Source organism: Varanus komodoensis, unplaced genomic scaffold, assembly GCF_004798865.1.
Source record: "Varanus komodoensis strain SLA01 unplaced genomic scaffold, ASM479886v1 scaffold2, whole genome shotgun sequence".
Lineage (NCBI taxonomy): Eukaryota > Metazoa > Chordata > Lepidosauria > Squamata > Varanidae > Varanus > Varanus komodoensis.
The window spans coordinates 16,149,348-16,168,886 of NW_025335568.1; the positions used below are offsets into that span (position 1 = coordinate 16,149,348).

Here is a 19,539-nt window from a genome sequence, read left to right on the forward strand (position 1 = left end):
TATATCCCGGCAACTCTTCAGTCTCCTTCCCTTTCCCTGTGAAATGCTACAGTTAGACATCTAACTGATAGATGGATGGAAGGACCATAGACGTGACCTTCATTTCCATGATCCTTCTGGCCTGTGATCTTCCAGGTTCAGAGAGTTATGAGCAGTCTCATTGGATTGTGCCCTCAGTCATACATAAAGGAAGGCATGGAAGGTAGCCAAGACCATGCTTTGTTCTAGCTGCCACACATTCAAGGTTAATGTTTGTATGACTGTACATGGATAGGATTCTGCAGGTGCGACATGGAATCTTCCCTTGTACAGCTCTGTGGGTTACATGTTCCCAAGCTTAAGTAGGCTTTGTGCAAATGTGAACTTTGGGGATGGGGGAGCAATGCTAGCCTGTGCAATCTGACTCAACCCCTCCGCTGTCTTGATTTGTACAAAATACATTATGTGAAGGCCAAGCAACTCTAGATGACCATGCTCACATGCAGAGCTAACATGCCTCCACCTCTGGTTGCAAAGACAATAGAAGTGGAGACACATAACAAAAGGAGCACGACTAATGTAGTACACATTTCTAGTGCCATCTGGTCCTGAATCTTCACATTATGCAAAACCAAAACTAGAAAACTGCTTCTATACATTATTGCAGAGAAGCTACATTGTCTTCTGAAATATCAATAGCTTCTGCATTTTATATAACATTAGGAACACTCACTAGCTGATTTATGGACACTGCGTCTAGTGGCCCACACTCAGACCAAAGCATCTATTCATCCAGTGCATGTGTGCCTTGCCTGATCATTACATGAGGCCTTTAGGAGCCAAATGACAAGGACATGGAAGGAACAGCCTGTCCTAATATCTGGTGTGGTCCCTAGTACCTGTTATTCTTAAGTATACAACCACACTGATCATACAGGTTTCATTCACCCATCATGGACAATCACTGATGGATCTATACTCCATAACCTGGTAGCACATGTTTCTAATGCTATCTGGGCCAATTGGCCTTTCCTTTATCTTTTGGAAGCCAGTTCTATAAGACAACTGTGCATTGTCTGAGGGAATATTTTGTATTGTCTTTCCAGTGTCAACTTCCAGTCAATTGAATATATTATCAGAAGAGCAATTGCGTGGGGGAGGGGGGTGTTGTTACAGACAGAGCTGAGCCAAAACTTCTAAGATAACATTGGTCTGAAAAGAAAATCTTTTTCTTTCTTTCTTTTTCTTTCTCTTAGCTCCACCTAGAAAACACAGGCTACTTGGCAAACTTTTCTATAAATATCATTCATCTTTATTAATGTTAGCTATTGTGGAGGCTGCCATTTTCCGGGTCCAATGGCCCAGAATGATACTGGCTCCTGGAGCACTGTGGAAGGTCCAAATCAGATAACCAGCACAACTGTTTGCGTTAGTTACTGCTAGTAGAAGTTGGGAGGGAACACTTAGGAGGAAGAGAAGAAGAAGAAAGACTGCTAATGGTGAGCCCTGTCCCTGTGAAAGTGATGGAAACGTTATCCTGTCCTTAGAGAAGCGAGCCTCTTCCTTGGGGAGGTTGCAGGATGTTGAGAAGCCATTTACACTCAGCTGTAGTGACAAGCTCCCAGCCAATCAAGACAGTGCATAGCTGCCTTCTGTCCCAAACACACAGAACCCGTTTTCCCGAGGCTCAATCCAGGGGAGAAAGAATAAATGAGCAAAATGGAGTGAGTGAGCTTCCACAGCAGCACCAGTGTTCTACATTTTAAGAGAAACAGAGGATACTGTTTGAAGCTTGAAACTCTTACTGTTTTCCTGCTTTCCACCCAGCATTAAAGCTTAAATCATTTGGCCTTTTCTTTTTAAAAAAAAAACCAACAACAACAAAAGCATGACTGCAAAGGAACCTATTCTTTTCGACAGTGCTGGAAATTCATTATAATGCCACATTTAATTAGCAAGCCAAAGAATAACACAAATGGTTGAGCAGCATTTTGCTCAAAGGGTCTCTCTATCTCAGCTGAATAGCAAAGGCCTTTTCAGAACTGTACTTTTAATTCATTTATTTTTATTTTATTCTCTCTCCTAGCCCTGCCAGTCATTTGTGGGAAGCAGCTATTTAATAGTCATTGGTCTTCATATAGATGAGATGACTGATGGCTGGTTTGTTTTCTATTTCAGGTTGTGGAAGCCAATTTGGTTGCTTTTGACTGTCACTGGATCATTATAAATGAGGTAACTGTCAGCCAAATGTGAATCCTGTTTTTATCAACAGTGAGAGTGTTACCACTGCCCTTGCCTTTTCCAGAAAGAAACAGTAACAGCAGCAAAGAGCAAGAATACTGGTGGGTGGGAATGATACTTAATAAAAGGGTGGGGCAACAGAATCAAGAGGTTTGTAGAGTTTGAATAATATAAATGAAAGCGCTATCCCATGCCGAGTTTATTTAGTTGTGTTGCTTTTTCCTAACTGTGACTGGAGCTGCCATTTTTGACATGTTGAATAAGCAATTAGCAACAAACCACCCCAAAGTCAGGTCTTTTGGTAGCAACATTGAATATTTGACAGTCGTGTTGCTTGCTTCTCTCAGTTCCTCTTCATTAAATCAATGGTTCAGTGTGGGCTTGAGAAAGCGTATGCCTAATTAAGTCATCTTTGACTGGTTGGATGGTCTAGGCCAATTTGTAAGCCAGATTTGCAAAGCTTGAGCCTAGAACATCTGGTGCTCAGTAAGAGAGTAAGTACAAAATCAGTTCCGAAATATAAAGGGTATCTTGGATGCACATTTTTCTCTCACTATTGTGACAGAAGCCTGACTCATAAAGTTCTAGCATGACATTGACTTTCTGTCAGTTCTTCTATATACTTCACTTTCCTCACACAAAGCAGAAGTCTTCTCTGAGTAGAGAAAGTAGAAGGTTAGAGCCTTCACTTTCAAAATCTGCCCAATAAATATATATATTCATTTCCACTGAAATCTAAGAATTTAGGGAAAGAATGGCTGTATTCAAATGTCATACCAGGCCATCATTTGTTAAGGCAAGCTTATATGATCTCACAATCCATGATCTTTGAGAAGATGCCAGACAAGGATATCAGATCATCTGGTCTGCAAGCTGCATTTTGCATTTGCTGTAGCTTTTCCTTATATCCAATGTTACCATTTATGTGTAGGAAGTCTCTTCTTTTCCTATTAAATTCCTCTTTCTTTGCTTGTATAAATTTGAATGAACTCCTATATTATACAGATTTTGCATTCTAACTTCCATATACCTTTGGAAAATTAACAGTAATAACACAATTTATTAGTGTCACTGCCTGGCAGTTTATTACCCAGACTTCCAGTGGAACCTATGTCTGAGTAGACATTGTGGAACTGTAATCACAGAGTAATTTGAGGTGGGATGAAAAAAGGTAAAATCAAGGGGCTTCATAAAGGTTGACTTTTTCTGTGGACACAACACATGGATGAGAACATACTCTGGCCTTCCAAATAGCAACATTTTATAAATTGAGATTTACAAGGGCGTGGACTAAGTCTGCTGCCCTTCCTTCTGTGTTTCAAACCACAAATCAATAGCATTTCAATATAGCATCTATATTAGAGTTATTATGAAGCATACAGTGTAATCACAACAAATTATCCTGAAATGCACTGACTTGGGATTAAATTTACTATTATTATTATTATTATTATTATTATTATTATTATTATTATTATTATTACATTTCTATGCCGCCCCTTGCCGAAGCCTCGGGGCGGCTTACAACACAATAAAATGCATTGAAATACAATAGAACATAATAAATTACCACTAAATACAAAAATACAAAAAATACACTGAGATACAATAATATAAAATAAAAATTAACAGTATGAAATAAGTAAATAAAGAATATGGGAGGAGAAAAGAGAAGGAAGAAGAAGTTGCCCTGGCCAAATCATATATTTTAACAATTAAAATGATGTTTAAATAAAAAGGTCTTTACCTGGCGCCGAAAAACCAGTAACGACGGTGCCAGGCGGACCTGTTTGGGGAGTGAATTCCAGAGGTTGGGTGCCACCGCAGAGAAAGCCCTCCTCCGAGTACTTACTCTCCTAATTTCTTTCATGGAGGGTTCCTGGAGAAGGGACTCTCCCGCAGATCTCAAGGGGCGGTCGGGCATATACGGACGTAAGCGCTCGTTCAGGTAGCCAGGACCCAAGCCGTTTAGGGCTTTATAGGTCATAACCAACACCTTGAATTGGGCCCGGGCTTCAGTGGGAAGCCAGTGAAGCTGAGGACTGGAGTCATGTGAGCATAACGCCCCGTCCCCGTCAGCAACCTGGCAGCTCTAGTTTGCACCAATTGAAGTGTTCGGACCGTCTTCAGGGGAAGCCCCACATAAAGCGCGTTACAGAAGTCTAGGTGGGAAGTCACCAGCGCGTGTGTCACCGTCGCCAGGCAGTCGTACTCCAGGTAGGGGCGCAGCTGATTAATCAGCCGAAGCTGAAGGAAGGCGCTACTCGCCACCGCTGTCACCTGAGCTTCCAAAGAAAGCTCCGGGTCGAGGAGTACTCCTAAGCTGCGGACCTTATCCCTAAGAGGGAGTGTTGCACCATTCAGGACCAGGTCAAATCCACCCTCTCCGAAGCCTGATCCGCCAAACAACAGGACCTCCGTCTTGTCTGGATTGAGTTTCAGTTTATTGGCCCTCATCCATTCCATTACCTCGGCCAAGCACTGGTTCAGCACAGCCACTGCCTCACCTGGATTAGTGGAAAATGAGAGGTAGAGCTGGGTATCATCAGCGTATTGATGATTCCGCAGCCCACACCTCCTGATGACCTCTCCCAGCGGTTTCATATAGATGTTAAATAGCAGAGGGGATAGAATGGAGCCCTGTGGTACTCCATGGCATAGCTGCCATGGCGCAGAGATATGGTCCCCCAGCACTACCTTCTGGAATCGACCGTTGAGATAGGAGCAGAACCACTGCAAAGCAGTGCCTCCAACCCCCAATCCCGCTAGCCTATCCAGAAGGATACCATGGTCGATGGCATCGAAAGCCGCCAAGAGGTCCAGAAGAACCAACAGGGATGCACTCCCCCTGTCCTTCTCCCTGCACAGGTCATCGTACAGGGCGACCAAGGCAGATTCAGTACTGTACCCGGGTCTGAAGCCAGACTGAAAAGGATCCAGATAATCAGTTTCATCCAAGAGTGCTTGGAGTTGTCCCGCCACCACTCGCTCCAACACCTTGCCCAGAAACGGGATGTTGGCCACAGGTCTATAGTTAGTGGCCATCTCTGGATCCAGTGACGCTTTCTTTAGGACCGGTTGTATTACCGCCTGCTTTAAAGGGGCAGGCACTTGACCCTCCCTCAGAGAAGCGTTAACCACTTCCAAGATCCAGGTCCCAATCCCGTGCTTGGAATTATTTATTAACCAAGACAGGCAAGGATCCAATAGGCAAGTGGTGGGACGTACTCGTCCAAGCACCTTGTCCACATCATCGGGCCGCAATAATTGAAATTCCTCCAATAATTTTGGACCAGACGGTAGCATTGGCATCTCCCCAGAGACCTCTGATTCATTAGTGGAGTCCAGCTCGTGACGAATCTGAGCGATTTTCTCCCTGAAATGCCTGGCAAAGTCATCACAGCGGGCCTTTGAGGGTGGCATCAGATCTTCCTTAGGACCCGGGCGAACCAGGCCTTGTACCAATCGAAAAAGCTCCGCCGGACGGCCTTGTGAGGAGGCAATGGAAGCGGAAAAAAACTTCTTTTTCGCCGCCTTCACCGCCACAGCATAGGCCCGATAGTGGGCTTTCAAGTGTGTTCGATCAGATTCATCCCGTGATTTCCTCCACCTACACTCTAGTTGTCTCCCAACCCGCTTCATTGCCCGCAATTCAGGTGTATACCAAGGGGAAGAGCGGACTCTGCCCGGTGGGAGAGGACGCTTGGGAGCGATCATGTCCACAGCCCTGGTCATCTCTCCGTTCCACAGTTCGACCAGAGCCTCGAGTAAACATTAAGTTTACTCTTTAATGTATCCAGGAGCATGCCATTGAACCTAAATTTGGCTCCTTCACATGCGTCTTTTCCCCATGTCTGATCTTATGTAACTTTCCATATGGAGTATCGGTGGCAAAATTAGTAATTAGGATAGAATACATAGAGGGCCATTTAGTGTAACTAAAGCTGGGAGAGGTATTTAGTTTGCCCTGTAATATGAGCAATTGCATTAACTAGAACTGTTATCCTTTGCAATACATGCTACTACTAGTTTTAAAATGAAATTATTCAATAAAAGATGTGTTCAGAATGCATATACTAGGAAAATGTACACAGAAAATGTTAGTGAAAATAGCATTAAAATGTATTATAGTGGGGTAAGTACTTGCAAAAATGTATATATTAAACAAAAACTAATAGAAGAATCACACAAAATTGCATACTGATTTTAATGCAAACCTTTGAAAAATCTCTTTAAGTATGGAATAACCAAATGTAAGACTCAAAAAATGAAAAAAAGATAATATCAAAATGAGTTTCATCCATTTCTAGGTGAACCCTAATTGAAATTATACTGTTTACTTTTTTCTCAGGTAAAACCATAGTTTGCTGTAATAGCTTCCAAAATAATTAAAATCTATTTAAATATCAATGAAAATGGCTAGAAGATAATTTGAAAGTAATTTTGTTACTGGTGGAGAACATAATAGGGAGGAATATTATTCAACCATGTTCTTGAAGGATAAAACACTAAGTTGTTTCTTTATGAGTAATGTATTATGTCCACATTACCCAATCTTAATTAAACGAAGAGATAATTGGTCCCCAGTGTAATGTGTAGAGCACCTAGTTTACCTGTATCTTCTGCATCAAGTATTGTTTGGAGAAATCATGTGCATATTCCTTGATCTCTTTTTGATTGCGGCAGACATCTGTTTTGATGTTTAATTATTAGATTGTCGTAATTGCATTACACTACAATAAATTACCTTAATCAGGCTCTATCTGCTTGTTTGTTACTTAATTTATAATTCAGCAGGAAACCTGAATTTTAAAGCAGGAAGATCACAGTTCATGGTGAGATCACAGTTTTAAGCTGTTTTTGCAGAACTTTAAGCATAAAAATCTACAAACAGGCTTCTGCAACTGGAGATTCCAAATTCTGCAACTCAAATATTATATAAGCCTTATGCAAATTAAGCAAATTAATCCAGGATTGTTTGTTGATTCTTCAGCAGATTTTTCTTACTTATCTATTGTGCTTATTTAAAATATTTTTCTACTACCCATTCATTATATATAATAAAATATATAATTACACATTTAAAAGATAATACTTTTAAATACAGAAAGACAACAGAGAGAGCAATCCTATGGCCATTTGATAGTGTCTGTGGTAAACATAGGCTACCTTGAATTTCGTAATCTGACTATGGAGAAACAATCCAACCGCAGAGCCAGAGTTCAGAGCTTCAGCCCCCTCTCCTGCACTTTGCAAAGGGTTTGTACAATCAAAAATATAAAACACATTACAAAGATAAAAACACAACAGAAAGCTGACATGATGTAAAAAAAAAAAAAGAGACAGAAACAACTGCAAAGGCAACTTGATAAAAATATGGTACCAAGTCAAACCAAAATACTTACAAACAAACAACAAGCAAACACCTTCAAAATAGGCACTGAGGTGCTGTGGCTCAAATTAAAATTAAACTATGGGATTATGAGAGGAAGAGGAAGCAGCAACCAGGGTGCACACATGCAGTTTAGTTATAGGCCACCATGTCCATCATTTCCATTGCCAGCAATTCCTTAGTATTGTCCACACAGGGTCTAACCTGTAACTATTAATGCATTGATAATTAGTCTCTGGCCTGAAATCTCATTGAAATATTGCAACTACCATGAGGGAGGTAGAATAAAAAGCACTTCCAGCAGTGATTGCGCCCAATGGATTCAGTGATGAGCTGGGGAATGCGCTAAGGCTGCAAGCCTGAACTGATCCCATCAGGAATGGGATCCACATAAATTACAAGGAAATCTTCCTAATTTCATTATTTTAGTCTGAGCTAAATCTCAATGTACTCACCTCACCTAGCCTCCAATAAGTAAAAACTACAGGATCTAAAACAGACAATAAGGAAAGGCAGAGCTGGGCTTTGTCTAGCGCTACTTCAAATTTTGCTTCAGCTTCTTCTTCTTCTTTTGGCAATTCAGGGAAGGTATAGATTAAAAGAAGATGCCCCAGCTATTGGGAGGGGACAGAGTACATTTCTGAGGGCTGCAGGCAGTAGAATGGGATTTTCTTATTTTAGAGAAGAGTTGGTTGGGGGTAATTTTCTCTCCTCCCACTCCCTTCTTTTACACTTTCAAAGAAGCCTTTGCAGTTATTGTCAGCAGCCAGTCAGCTTCTCTGTCTTTCCACAGCCTTCTAACTTCCTTCCGGTCACCATTCTCTTCCTGATCACCATGGAAACAATGCTTGCTCATGGTATTTCCATGGTGCTCTGGCACTGGGAGAACAACATTGCTGGAAGAAAGTCAGAAGACTGCAGAGATGGAGAAGCTCATGGCCAGTGATCGGAGCTGTAGATGTCTTGTCTTGGATTAACAAAAAAGAAATTAAAACCTTCACTCAGGCACCTTATATATAAAGTGAGTCAGGTTAACTCTACTTCCCTAAAACAATTGAGAAATTCTTCTTCTCCTTCAAAAAGATAAATGTTCTTTCTCCATTTATACAGGAGGAAAAAGGTCTTGTAAAAATGGAGAGAGGGAAAAGTCATCTCAGTACTAGTTGCATCAGCAGGACTTATCAGCATTTGCCCTTTTGTCCTTTCCTCTAAGAAGATCAAGGCAGGCTGCATTTTATCACCACAACAATGACATGAAGTAAGTTAGGCCAAGATAAAATGATGAGCCAGTGTCCTCCTTGGACAGAGGCAGATGCTGAGATATGTGACAGTCCAAAAAACCAAGGCTGTGATTCCAGCAAACATTCCAGCACCAAGGTTGCAGTCCAATAAAGGGGCAAGAAAGCAGGCATGGTCAAAACACAATTAAGCATGGCACAATCCAGAAACAGAGTCAACCAACAGTCCATGGATCAGTGGCACAGAGTATTAATCATTAAGGTCAGGGAAAAAAGCACAAGGCACTAGAGCTGAAGAGCAGTGTTGTTTTCGCCACTGACTGAGCAGATACCAAAGTCTTTTAACAGCAGAGGTGGCTGAGTCCCACCCAGGGCTCAGCCACAGTGTATTAATGCTTTTTGTTCTGAGCCCTGCTCATGACAAATTTCTTTCTCATGAGGAGCCCCTTTTTGTAAATGAGTGCTCCTGTAGCGGTAATAACCTGCCACTTGAGGTGGCAATGCTCAGGGGACTGCCTAACCCCTGTCTCTGAAGCAGAGTCTCATTTTCCTTCAGCCTTTTCCTGCAAGGAACCAGACTCCTGCTCTTCTGACGTGAATAGGTGAATGGCACCCAGCTCTGGCTGCTCTAGTTCCTCTGCAGAGAATTAGTACCTCTGGTTCTCATCCAAAACTACACTTGCTCCATCCCTCACTTTAGGCTTCATAGTTCAAATAGAACCAGACAAATGGTGGAATTGTTCTACACAATAAAGCATTGCTCATCTCCACCATTTGAAATCTTAAATAAATAGAATCAATACTGCAGGGTAATATCACTTTCAGAATTAGCCAACACCTTGTAATCAGAAACACAGAAATTCAAAGTACTTCTATCATGATTCACCAGTAACTTCCGGTGATAAAACTCAACAGGAATTTGTTGTTGTTGTTAGTCGTGAAGTCGTGTTCAACCAATCGCGACCCCATGGACAACTTTCCTCCAGGCCTTCCTGTCCTCCATCATCTCCCGGAGTCCACTTAAGCTCATGCCAACTGCTTCAGTGACTCCATCCAGCCACCTCATTCTCTGCCGTCCCCTTCTTCTTTTGCCATCTATTGTTCCCAGCATTAGACTCTTCTCCAGGGAGTCCTTTGTTCTCATTAGGTGGCCAAAGTATTTGAGTTTCATCTTCAAGATCTGGCATTCTAAAGAGCAGTCAGGGTTGATCTCCTCTAGGACTGACTGGTTTGGTTGCCTTGTGGTCCAAGGGACTCGCAGAAGTCTCCTCCAGCACCACAATCCAAAGGCCTCAATCCTTTTGCGCTCAGCCTTCCTTATGGTCCAGCTTTCACAACCATACATTGCAAGTGGGAAAACCATAGCCTTGACTATGTTGTTGGCAGGGTGATGTCTCTGCTTGTTAGTATGCTGTCTAGATTTGCCATAGCTTTCCTCCCCAGGAGCAAGCATCTTCTTGGCTGCAGTCCCCATCTGCGGTGATCTTGGAGACCAGGAAAATAAAATCTGTCACTACCTCCATTTCTTCACCATCTATTTGCCAGGAAGTGAGAGGACTGGATGCCATGATCTTAGTTTTCTTAATGTTGAGTTTCAAGGCAACTTTTGTGCTCTCCTCCTTCACCCGCATCAAGAGGCTCTTTAGTTCCTCTTCACTTTCTGCCATGAGAGTGGTATCATCTGCGTATCTGAGGTTGTTGATATTTCTCCCAGCAATCTTAATTCCAACTGGTGATTCATCCAGCCCCACCTTTCTCATGATGTGCTCTGCATATAAGTTAAATAAGCAGGGTGACAATATACAGCCTTGCCGAACTGCTTTCTCAATTTTGAACCAATCAGTGGTTCCGTGTCCAGTTCTCACTGCTGCTTCTTGACCCGCATATAGGTTTCTCAAGAGACAAATAAGATGGTCTGGTACTCCCATCTCTTTAAGAACTTGCCACAATTTGTTGTGATCCACACAATCAAAGACTGTAGCATAGTCAATGAAGTAGAAGTAGATGTTTTTCTGGAACTCCCTAGCTTTCTCCATGATCCAGAGTATGTTGGCAATTTGATCTCTAGTTCCTCTCCCTCTTCGAAATCCTGCCTGTACTTCTGGTAGTTCTCTGTCCACATACTGCTGGAGCCTAGCTTGTAGGATTTTGAGCATCACTTTGCGAGCATGTGAAATGAGTGCAATGGTGCGGTAGTTTGAACATTCTTTGGCATTGCCCTTCTTTGGGATCAGTATGTAAACTGACCTTTTCCAATCCTATGGCCACTGTTGAGTTTTCCAAATTTGCTGGTATATTGAGTGTAGCACTATTACTGCATCGTCTTTTAGGATTTTGAATAGCTCAGCTGGAATACTGTCACCTCCACTAGCTTTGTTGTTGCTCAGACTTCCTCAGGCCCATTTGACTTCACATTCCAGGATGTCTGGCTCGAGGTCAGTGACCACCCCATTGTAGTTATCAGGGACGTTAAGCTCTTTCTTGTATAGTTCTTCTGTGTAATCTTGCCACCTCTTCTTAATCTCTTCTGCCTGTTAGGTCCCTGCCATTTTGGTCCTTTATCATGCCCGTCTTTGCATGAAATGTTCCCTTCATATCTCCAATTTTCTTGAAGAGATCTCTGGTCCTCCCTATTCTATTGTTTTCTTCTATTTCTTTGTACTGTTCATTTAAGAAGGCATTCCTATCTCTTCTAGCTGTTCTCTGGAATTCTGCATTCAATTGTTTGTATCCTTCTCTTTCTCCCTTGCCGTTCGCTTCCCTTCTTTTCTCAGCTACTTGTAAGGCTTCCTCAGACAGCCATTTTGCTTTCTTGCATTTCTTTTTTCTTTGGGATGGTTTTAGTTGCTGCCTCTTGTACAATGTTGCGACCCTCCGTCCATAGTTCTTCAGGCACTCTGTCTATCAGATCTAATTCCTTAAATCTATTTGTCGCCTCTACTGTATATTCAACAGGAATAGGATTTAGGTCATACCTGAGTGGCCTAGTGCTTTTCCCTACTTTCTTCAACTTAAGCCTAAATTTTGCAACCAGAAGCTCATGATCTGAGCCACAGTCATCTCCTGGTCTAGTTTTTACTGACTGTATAGAGCTTCTCCATCTTTGGCTGCAGAGCACATAGTCAGTCTGATTTCTGTGTTGAACGTCTGGTGATATCCATGTGTAGAAACATAGAAACAGAGCGAGACAGAAGGGGTCTCCCAGGCCATCTAGTCTGACCTCCGGCACCAGCTGGCTCTGCTCACGACATGCCCACCATGTGGACGTCCAGCCTATCCTTGAACACCCACACCGATGGGGCCTCAACAACCCCTCGTGAAAGCCCATTCCACACCCTCAGGGTCCTGACTGTCAGGAAGTGCTTCCTGGCATCCAAATGGAACCTTGGCTCCCTGAGCTTTGCTCCATTGGAGCATGTCCTGCCTTCCTCTGCAGGGGAGAACAGGTCTCTACCCATCTCCGTGTGACATCCCCTCACATACCTGTATGTCGCCAACATATCCCCTCTGAGTCTCCTCTTCCCCAGGCTGAAGAGACCCAGTTCCCTCAGTCTCGCCTCATACGGCATCCCCTGCAAACCGGCCACCAACCTTGTGGCCCTACACTGCACTGACTCCACCCTGGCTATATCCTTTCTGTAATGAGGGGCCCAAACCTGAACACAATACTCTAATTGCGGGCGCACCAGAGTCATGTAGAGTGGTAGTAATACCTCTCTTGATCTAGAAGCCACACTTCTGGCTATGCAACCAAGGGTGCCGTTCACCCTCTTGACCAACGCATCACACTGCTGACTCATGTTTAGCCTGCTGTCAACCAGTACCATGAGGGCCCTTTCACAAGTGCTGCTCTCCAGCCACTTGTCTCCTAACCTGTACTTATGACAGCTATTCCTATGCCCCAAGTGCAAGACCTTGCACTTATCCACAGTGAACGCCATCCTGTTGTCTCCTGCCCACTTCCATAGTCTGTCCATATCCTTTTGGATCTGGAGTACCTGCTCCTCAGTTGTGGTCACTGCTCCAGTTTTAGTGTCATCTGTGAATTTGATCAGCAGACTGTTCACCCCTTCTTTCATGTCATTAATGAAAAGATTAAACAGGATCGGTGCCAGGACAGAGCCCTAGGAGACACCGCTTGTCACTGGCCTCCATCCCGATGATTTTCCGCTAATAGTTACCTTCTGCTTATGGTCAGTCAACCATGCCCTAATCCACCAGACAGTGCTTTGGTGTATCCCAAAATTTCTCAGTTTCTCCACCAGGATATCATGGGGCACTTTGTCAAAGGCCTTGCTGGAATCCAGGTATACCACATCCACTGCATCCCCTCCATCTAGCCATCTCAAAACCTTGTCATAGAATTCGTAGGTTTGTCTGGCAGGACCTGTTTTTGCAGAAGCCGTGTTGTGTGGCTGTCAGCCTCCCTTCCCTATCTAGCATCACTAGATCTCTCTCTATTATGAGTCTTTCCATTGTTTTTCCTGCAATGGACATAAGGCTAACTGGTCTATAATTCACCATGTCCTTTCTACTACCCTTTTTGAAAATTGGGACCACTGATGCCACCCTCCAGTCCTCTGGAACTTCACCAGTTCTCCACGAGGCCTCAAAAATGGAGGCGTGAAAGAACCCCTGCCAACTCTCTAAGTATTCTCGGGTGTAACCTGTCAGGGCCTGGCCCCTTTGTAATGTCCAATGCCCTGAGGAGCCCCTTGACTTCAAGGGGGGTGACTCTAATCTGTGCCCCTATGTCCCCACCCTCATCTAATCTCCTATGTGGGTATCCCCCGTCCTGCTTTGGGGAGAACACAGAGGCAAAATAGTTATTTAGCATCTGTGCCTGTTCCCTCATATCAGTCACTGGATCTCCTTCCTCCTTATTTAGTGGTCCCACCACTTGTCTCCCCTTCCTCTTCCTATTTACATGCTGAAAGAAGCCCTTTTTGTTGCTTTTGATATTCTTGGCAAGTCTCAGCTCGTAATCAGCCTTAGCCTTGCGAAGAATCCTTCTGCAACGGGCCTCCTCCCCCCGGTATACCCTTTTGTCTATTTCCCCCAGTACCCATTTCCTACAGAGGTTCCTCTTTCGTCTAATCCCTCTAACCACCTCCTTTTGCAAACATGGCGGCACTCTCCTTCGCCTCCCCACCTTACTGACTAGAGGTATCGTCAAGGCTTGCGCCTCCAAAACCTCCCTTTTGAATGCTATCCACCCCTCCTCAACTCGCTTATCTTCCAGTAACCTATCACTGGAGACTTTCCCCAGTCTGGCCTTCAGTTGGCCAAAGTTGGCCCTCTTGAAGTCCCAGCTCCTAGTGCTCGACCTGCTGCATGTCCCAGTCCCCTGATTTCAAAGCAAAGGATGGAGTGATCACTCGCATCCAGAGCTCCCCTAATCTGTACTTCATCTGTCAGCTCCTCCCTATTGGTCAAGACCAAGTCAAGGATGTTTCCCCCCCTCGTCGCTTCTCGGACCCACTGTGTGAAAAATCCTCCCTCTATAGCTTCTAGGAAGCGACGTGACCTGGCTGTCACTGCCGAGTGAGTCTCCCAAGTAATATCCGGGAGATTGAAATCTCCCATAATTACTGTGTCTCTCCCCCGAGATATCCTTAGAATCTGGTCTGTCAGGACATCATCCGGGGTCTCAAGTTGACCTGGAGGGCAATAACATACCCCCACTGTCAGGTCTCTTTCCCTGTCAAAACCCCTAAGTTTCACCCAGACTGCCTTTACCGAATTCCCATCTGTACTGCATTCTATCTCACTGCATCCTATCCCTTCCCTGACGTATAAAGCCACGCCCCCACCTCTCTTTCTCTTCCTGTCTTTTCTAAAAAGGTGATACCCTTCTATGTTCACATTCCAGACTTTCCTTTCATCTCACCAAGTTTCTGTGATTCCCACCAGGTCATACCCTCCTATTCCCAGGAGAGCTCCAAGCTCTTCCTGCTTATTACCCATGCTCCTAGCATTGGTGTACATGCACCTCAACTCCTTCCCACCACTTCCTTTCCTTGGAGTTCCCAGTCTCCTCCTTCCTCCCATCCTCCCTGATACCTGGCCCTTCTCTGTAGGAGTCCTGTCAGTCCCTGCAGTATCTCTAAAACCCTGCTCCCAGAGCCCTGATCCTTCCCCCACACTTGTCCAGTGCAGACACGTTACTGGGGAGCCTGACCCCCCCCCCCCGGCTCAGTTTAAAATCTTCCAGATGAAGCTCGCTAGAGCATCTCCTAAGGACCTTTTCCCCATCCTCATGAGGTCTTACCTGTCCCTTGCCAGAAGTCCATTGGCAAGAAAATGAGTGCCGTGGTCGAGGAACCCGAAGCGTTCCTTTTGGCACCACACCCTAAGCCAGTTGTTCACCTCGGAGGCCCTCCTGTTCCTTCCTGGCCCAAATCCCTGGACAGATAAGATTGACGAGAAGGCCACTTGGGGCTTCAGGTCCCTGAGTTTCTTCCCCAAGGCCTCAAAGTCCCTGGTGGTCCCAACCACACCCTGCCTGGCCACATCATTTGTGCCCACATGGATCACCAGGAGCGGCTAGTGACCCCCAGAGCGAACAAGACGCTCCACTCTGTCCATCACATGCTGGATGCATGTGCCTGGCAGGCAGCAAACCTCCCTTACCTCCAGGTTGGGGCAGCACACCGCCGGCTCAGTGCCCCTCAGCAGGGAGTCCCCAACAACAATCACCCACCGCCGTACCTTCCCGGTGCTGGTGGGCAGCCGTGCCCTGGCCCTCGCCTCTCCTGCAGCGGCCCCCTTGCTGCCTGACATCCCAGGCTGGGGGTCCTGCTGGTCCCTTGAGGCCTCAGCTGCACCAGCCTCCCCAAGTGGAGAGAACCTGTTTCCCAGCTCCAGATTGGTGCCAGGAGAAGGAAGAGGCCGTGCTGGCCTCCTCCTCCTGTGGGTGACATACCTCCATGTCTCCGCAGCTGCTCCTCCTGTGGCCTCTCCCTCAACCCTCTGTCCAGAGGGGGGCTGCTCCGGGGGGGCCTGGAGAGCTGTCTCAGCCCTCAGGCACCTCACCTCCTCTTCTAGCAGGGTCACCATCTTGCACTGAGGGCAAGTGTATCCCTGCCTCTCCTGGGGGAGAAGGGCAAACATGTCGCAGCTTTCGCAGCAGAGTCATCTCTTGAGTTGTTGGAAAAGAGTGTTTGCTATGACCATCGTATTCTCTTGAGAAAATTCTACCAGCCTGTGCCCTGCTTCATTTTGTACTCCAAGGCCAAACTTGTCTGTTATTCTGGTTATCTTTTGGCTTCCTACTGTAGCATTCCAATCCCCCATGATGATAAGGATATCATTTTTTGGAGTTAATTCTAGAAGGTGCTGTAGGCCTTCATAGAACTGGTCAGCTTCAGCCTCTTCAGCACCAGTGGCTGGGGCATAGACTTGGACTATTGTGATGTTGAATGGTTTGCCTTGGATTCAAACTGAGATCATTCTGTCATTTTGGAGATTGTATCCCAGTACTGCTTTTCCTACTTTTTTATTGACTATGAAGGCTACTCCATTTCTTCTGAGGGATTCTTGCCTGCAGAAGTATGCCTGATGTTCATCTGAATTAAATTCACCCATTCCTTTCCATTTTAGTTCCCTGATTCCTAAGATGTCGATGTTCGGTCTTGTCATCTCTTGTTTGACTACATCCAGCTTGCCTTGATTCATGGATCTTACATTCCAGGTTCCTATAGTACCCAGTATAGATCTTTGCAGCATCGGACTCGCCTTTCACCACCAGATACATCAGCAACTGAGTGTCCTTACGGCTTTGACCCAGTCGCTTCATTCTTTCTGGCACTACTAGTACTAGCCCTCTGCTCTTCACAGTAGCATATTGGACACCTTCCAACCTGAGGGGCTCATCTTCGAGCGTCATATCTTTTAGCCTTTTGGTACTGTCAATGGGGTATTCATGGCAAAGATACTGGAGTGGGTTGCCATTTGCTTCTCCAGTGGATCACATTTTTTCAGAGCTCTCTGCTATGACCTGTACATCTTGGGTGACCCTGCATGGCATAGCTCATAGCTTCATTGAGCTACACAAGCCCCTTTGCCACGAAAAGGCAGTGATCCATGACAATAGGAATTACCAAGATTAAAATCCCAAGAAAATACAGTTAAATAAAACAGCACTATCAGTGATACAAATCCCTAAGTTATTGGTCAAAAATAAGTAGTATTGAATGTCACCTTGAATCCAATAGATTAGGAGCCAGATAAACAACGCTGGGGATGATGGTGCACAGCTAGGTGCCACCACAGAGAAGATTCTCTCCTTCTTTACCATCTGCCGAACCTCTGGAAGTCGAGGCAGTCAGAGAAGGAGCTCTGAATATTATCTTGCCTGTTGGCAAGTTCATATAGGAGCAAGGAGCTAACATGATTAAATTTCCCACATCATTCTGTAGTTGGAAATGTAGAGTCACAAAGGCCAAAAAAGTCAGGGAGGAATTTAGGAACAGAGAAAATTCATGTGCTTGTTTTCAGTCCTTAGTGAAACAGCAAGCAATGAAAACATCATTACAATGTGCTTTCTCTGATCAGCTTTTTCTGTGCAAGCCATGGAGACCAGAATGTGTTTCAAGAGAAACATGGAAGTTCCAGAATTCTAACAAACCTCACAAGCTACAGTAAAGGCCCTTGAGGCTTTACATTTGCATCGCAAGTTTCAAAAGTGTCTCTGCAATCACAAAACCTGAGATTCTCATACATCCATTAGAAATTAAAATGTTAATGAGAACTTTCAGTCCACAGAAAGGGCTTCCAGAATCATGCACTGCCTGCTCTTGATTTAGAAGCTTTGACCTTTTGTGGTTTCATTTGCTCACTTCAAGATATAAGCAAGTTTGAAAATGCTTTCTTGATTTTATTGTCCATTACATGCTATTTTAAGTCAGATAGTGCAACAACCTTGAGAAAGCAACTTAACAAGAAATGACTTGGAGATTTGAAAAATAAATAACTCCCATTTCTATCAGTGTTAAATGGAGGTTGATTGCCATAACTCCATCTTGTAGGAGCAATCAATTAGTCTAGTGCTACTCTGTCCTCCTTGATCAATGTAATGGAGAACAGCTTTTTTCCTGAATGATCCAGCAGTACATGATTGCTGGACAAGTGTAGGCAGCATGATGCTTGCTTTCATCAATGCACCCTTACTCCTTTCTTGGTACCCACTAAACTGTTCTATCCCTGACTGCTGCTAAAGCAAAAGGCAGAAGGGAAAAATGCCTGTAACGAACTATTATTAGTTTTACCTCATAACTATTCCTTGAGCTGTTTTGTATGTGGAAAGTAACCTGAACTGTATTTTACTCAATTTGTTTGATATGGTGGCTTACTTAGAGCAAACCAACAGAAATGGATGGGATTTCACTGCATCTGCTGTAAGTATGACTAGGTCTGGAATCAATCCAGTAAGAACAGTTTCTTCCCTTTCAAAAGATCCACCCAGGAAATAAATACATCAACAACATTTAGTCATTTAATCTGATTTTATGCTTTCAGCAGAAGTTGTAAATAAAACAGAAAACAATTCAGTATAATCTATATATTCCAAAAGGCCGCAACTGTGAAATTGTTCAGTGCATTGCTTGCAATATCTCATTATTATGAGAAAGTATGCATCACCCTTTCCGATTGGCAATGGATCCCATGCATTTTTACCACATAGTGTAGCCCACAAGCTTACTGGGGCTTACTCCCAGGTAAATCTCTACAGGACTGCAGTCTAAGCCTTTTCTCCCTGTATAATTTTTGCCTGCAAGTAGTGTTTGTAAAATACACCATTTGTCTTAAGGGTGGCAACTGCCTAAAGGCAAAGAAAGTGCAAAAATAAAAACTTTGACTTCTAATTAAAATGCACAAAACTGCTGAATACTGAAGAAACAATGCTTTGTGCTTTTTGGGAGAGACACATGATAAATGTTTGCACAGCAGAAAGTCAAAACTTCTTAGAAAATAGAACTTGGCAGTGTATTGCAGTCACATGGGTGTGATGATTCACAGCATTAAATAACTTGACAGCTCCTCAGTTACTGCAGAGGCAAACACTGCCATTCACTCCTCTTGTACTGCATAGCAGGAGGGAACGGGTTCTGGTGCAGAGGGAAGAGCAGTCACATGCCCACAGAACCACGTGGGATCTTGGCAGCATGCCGAAATAGTTAAGGATCTATTGTCGCTGTGGGTAACCTGATGAGGTCCCAATCCACACAGGAAATCCAGACATTCTAGGCAGATGACAGGGCTGCACAAAATTTTGAGAAGGGGTGCTTGATTTGTACAAGGACCCTGACAAATTCAGAGGCATGCATTATATTTACCCCATTGGGTATCCCAACCAAGTGAAATTATCCCAAAGGAAATGCTTTTCTTTTCTTCAAAGGACTGAATCAACCATTCAGTTATATGCAGAGAAGTAAATGGAGAGACCATGAGAAGCTGTGTTATACAATATCAGACTATTGGTCCATCTAAGCTTAATATTGTCTGCACTGACTGGCGATGACTTTCCAGGGTTTCACACGGGATTCTTGTGCAATTTTTCTGGAGATGCCAGGGACCGAACTTGCAAAGTAGGGTTCTCCCACCTACCTATGGGACTTTCCCAGACTTGAAGACACAACTGAGGTTTGGGAAAACCCTATTTTCTGATCTGGTAAATGAATCCTCTGT

At 44.2% G+C, this 19,539-nt stretch overlaps 1 protein-coding gene across 2 annotated transcripts in view; it reads left to right on the forward strand.

Moving 5' to 3' along the window:
* The window catches only part of GRID2 (glutamate ionotropic receptor delta type subunit 2), a 919,670-nt gene that overhangs the window by 603,507 nt on the left and 296,624 nt on the right, over positions 1-19,539 (forward strand). For both annotated transcript variants that reach the window (XM_044429596.1, XM_044429597.1), the window contains one exon: positions 2,158-2,211. In XM_044429596.1, coding sequence (XP_044285531.1) covers positions 2,158-2,211 — 54 coding nt within the window. The remainder of the gene's footprint in view (positions 1-2,157; positions 2,212-19,539) is intronic.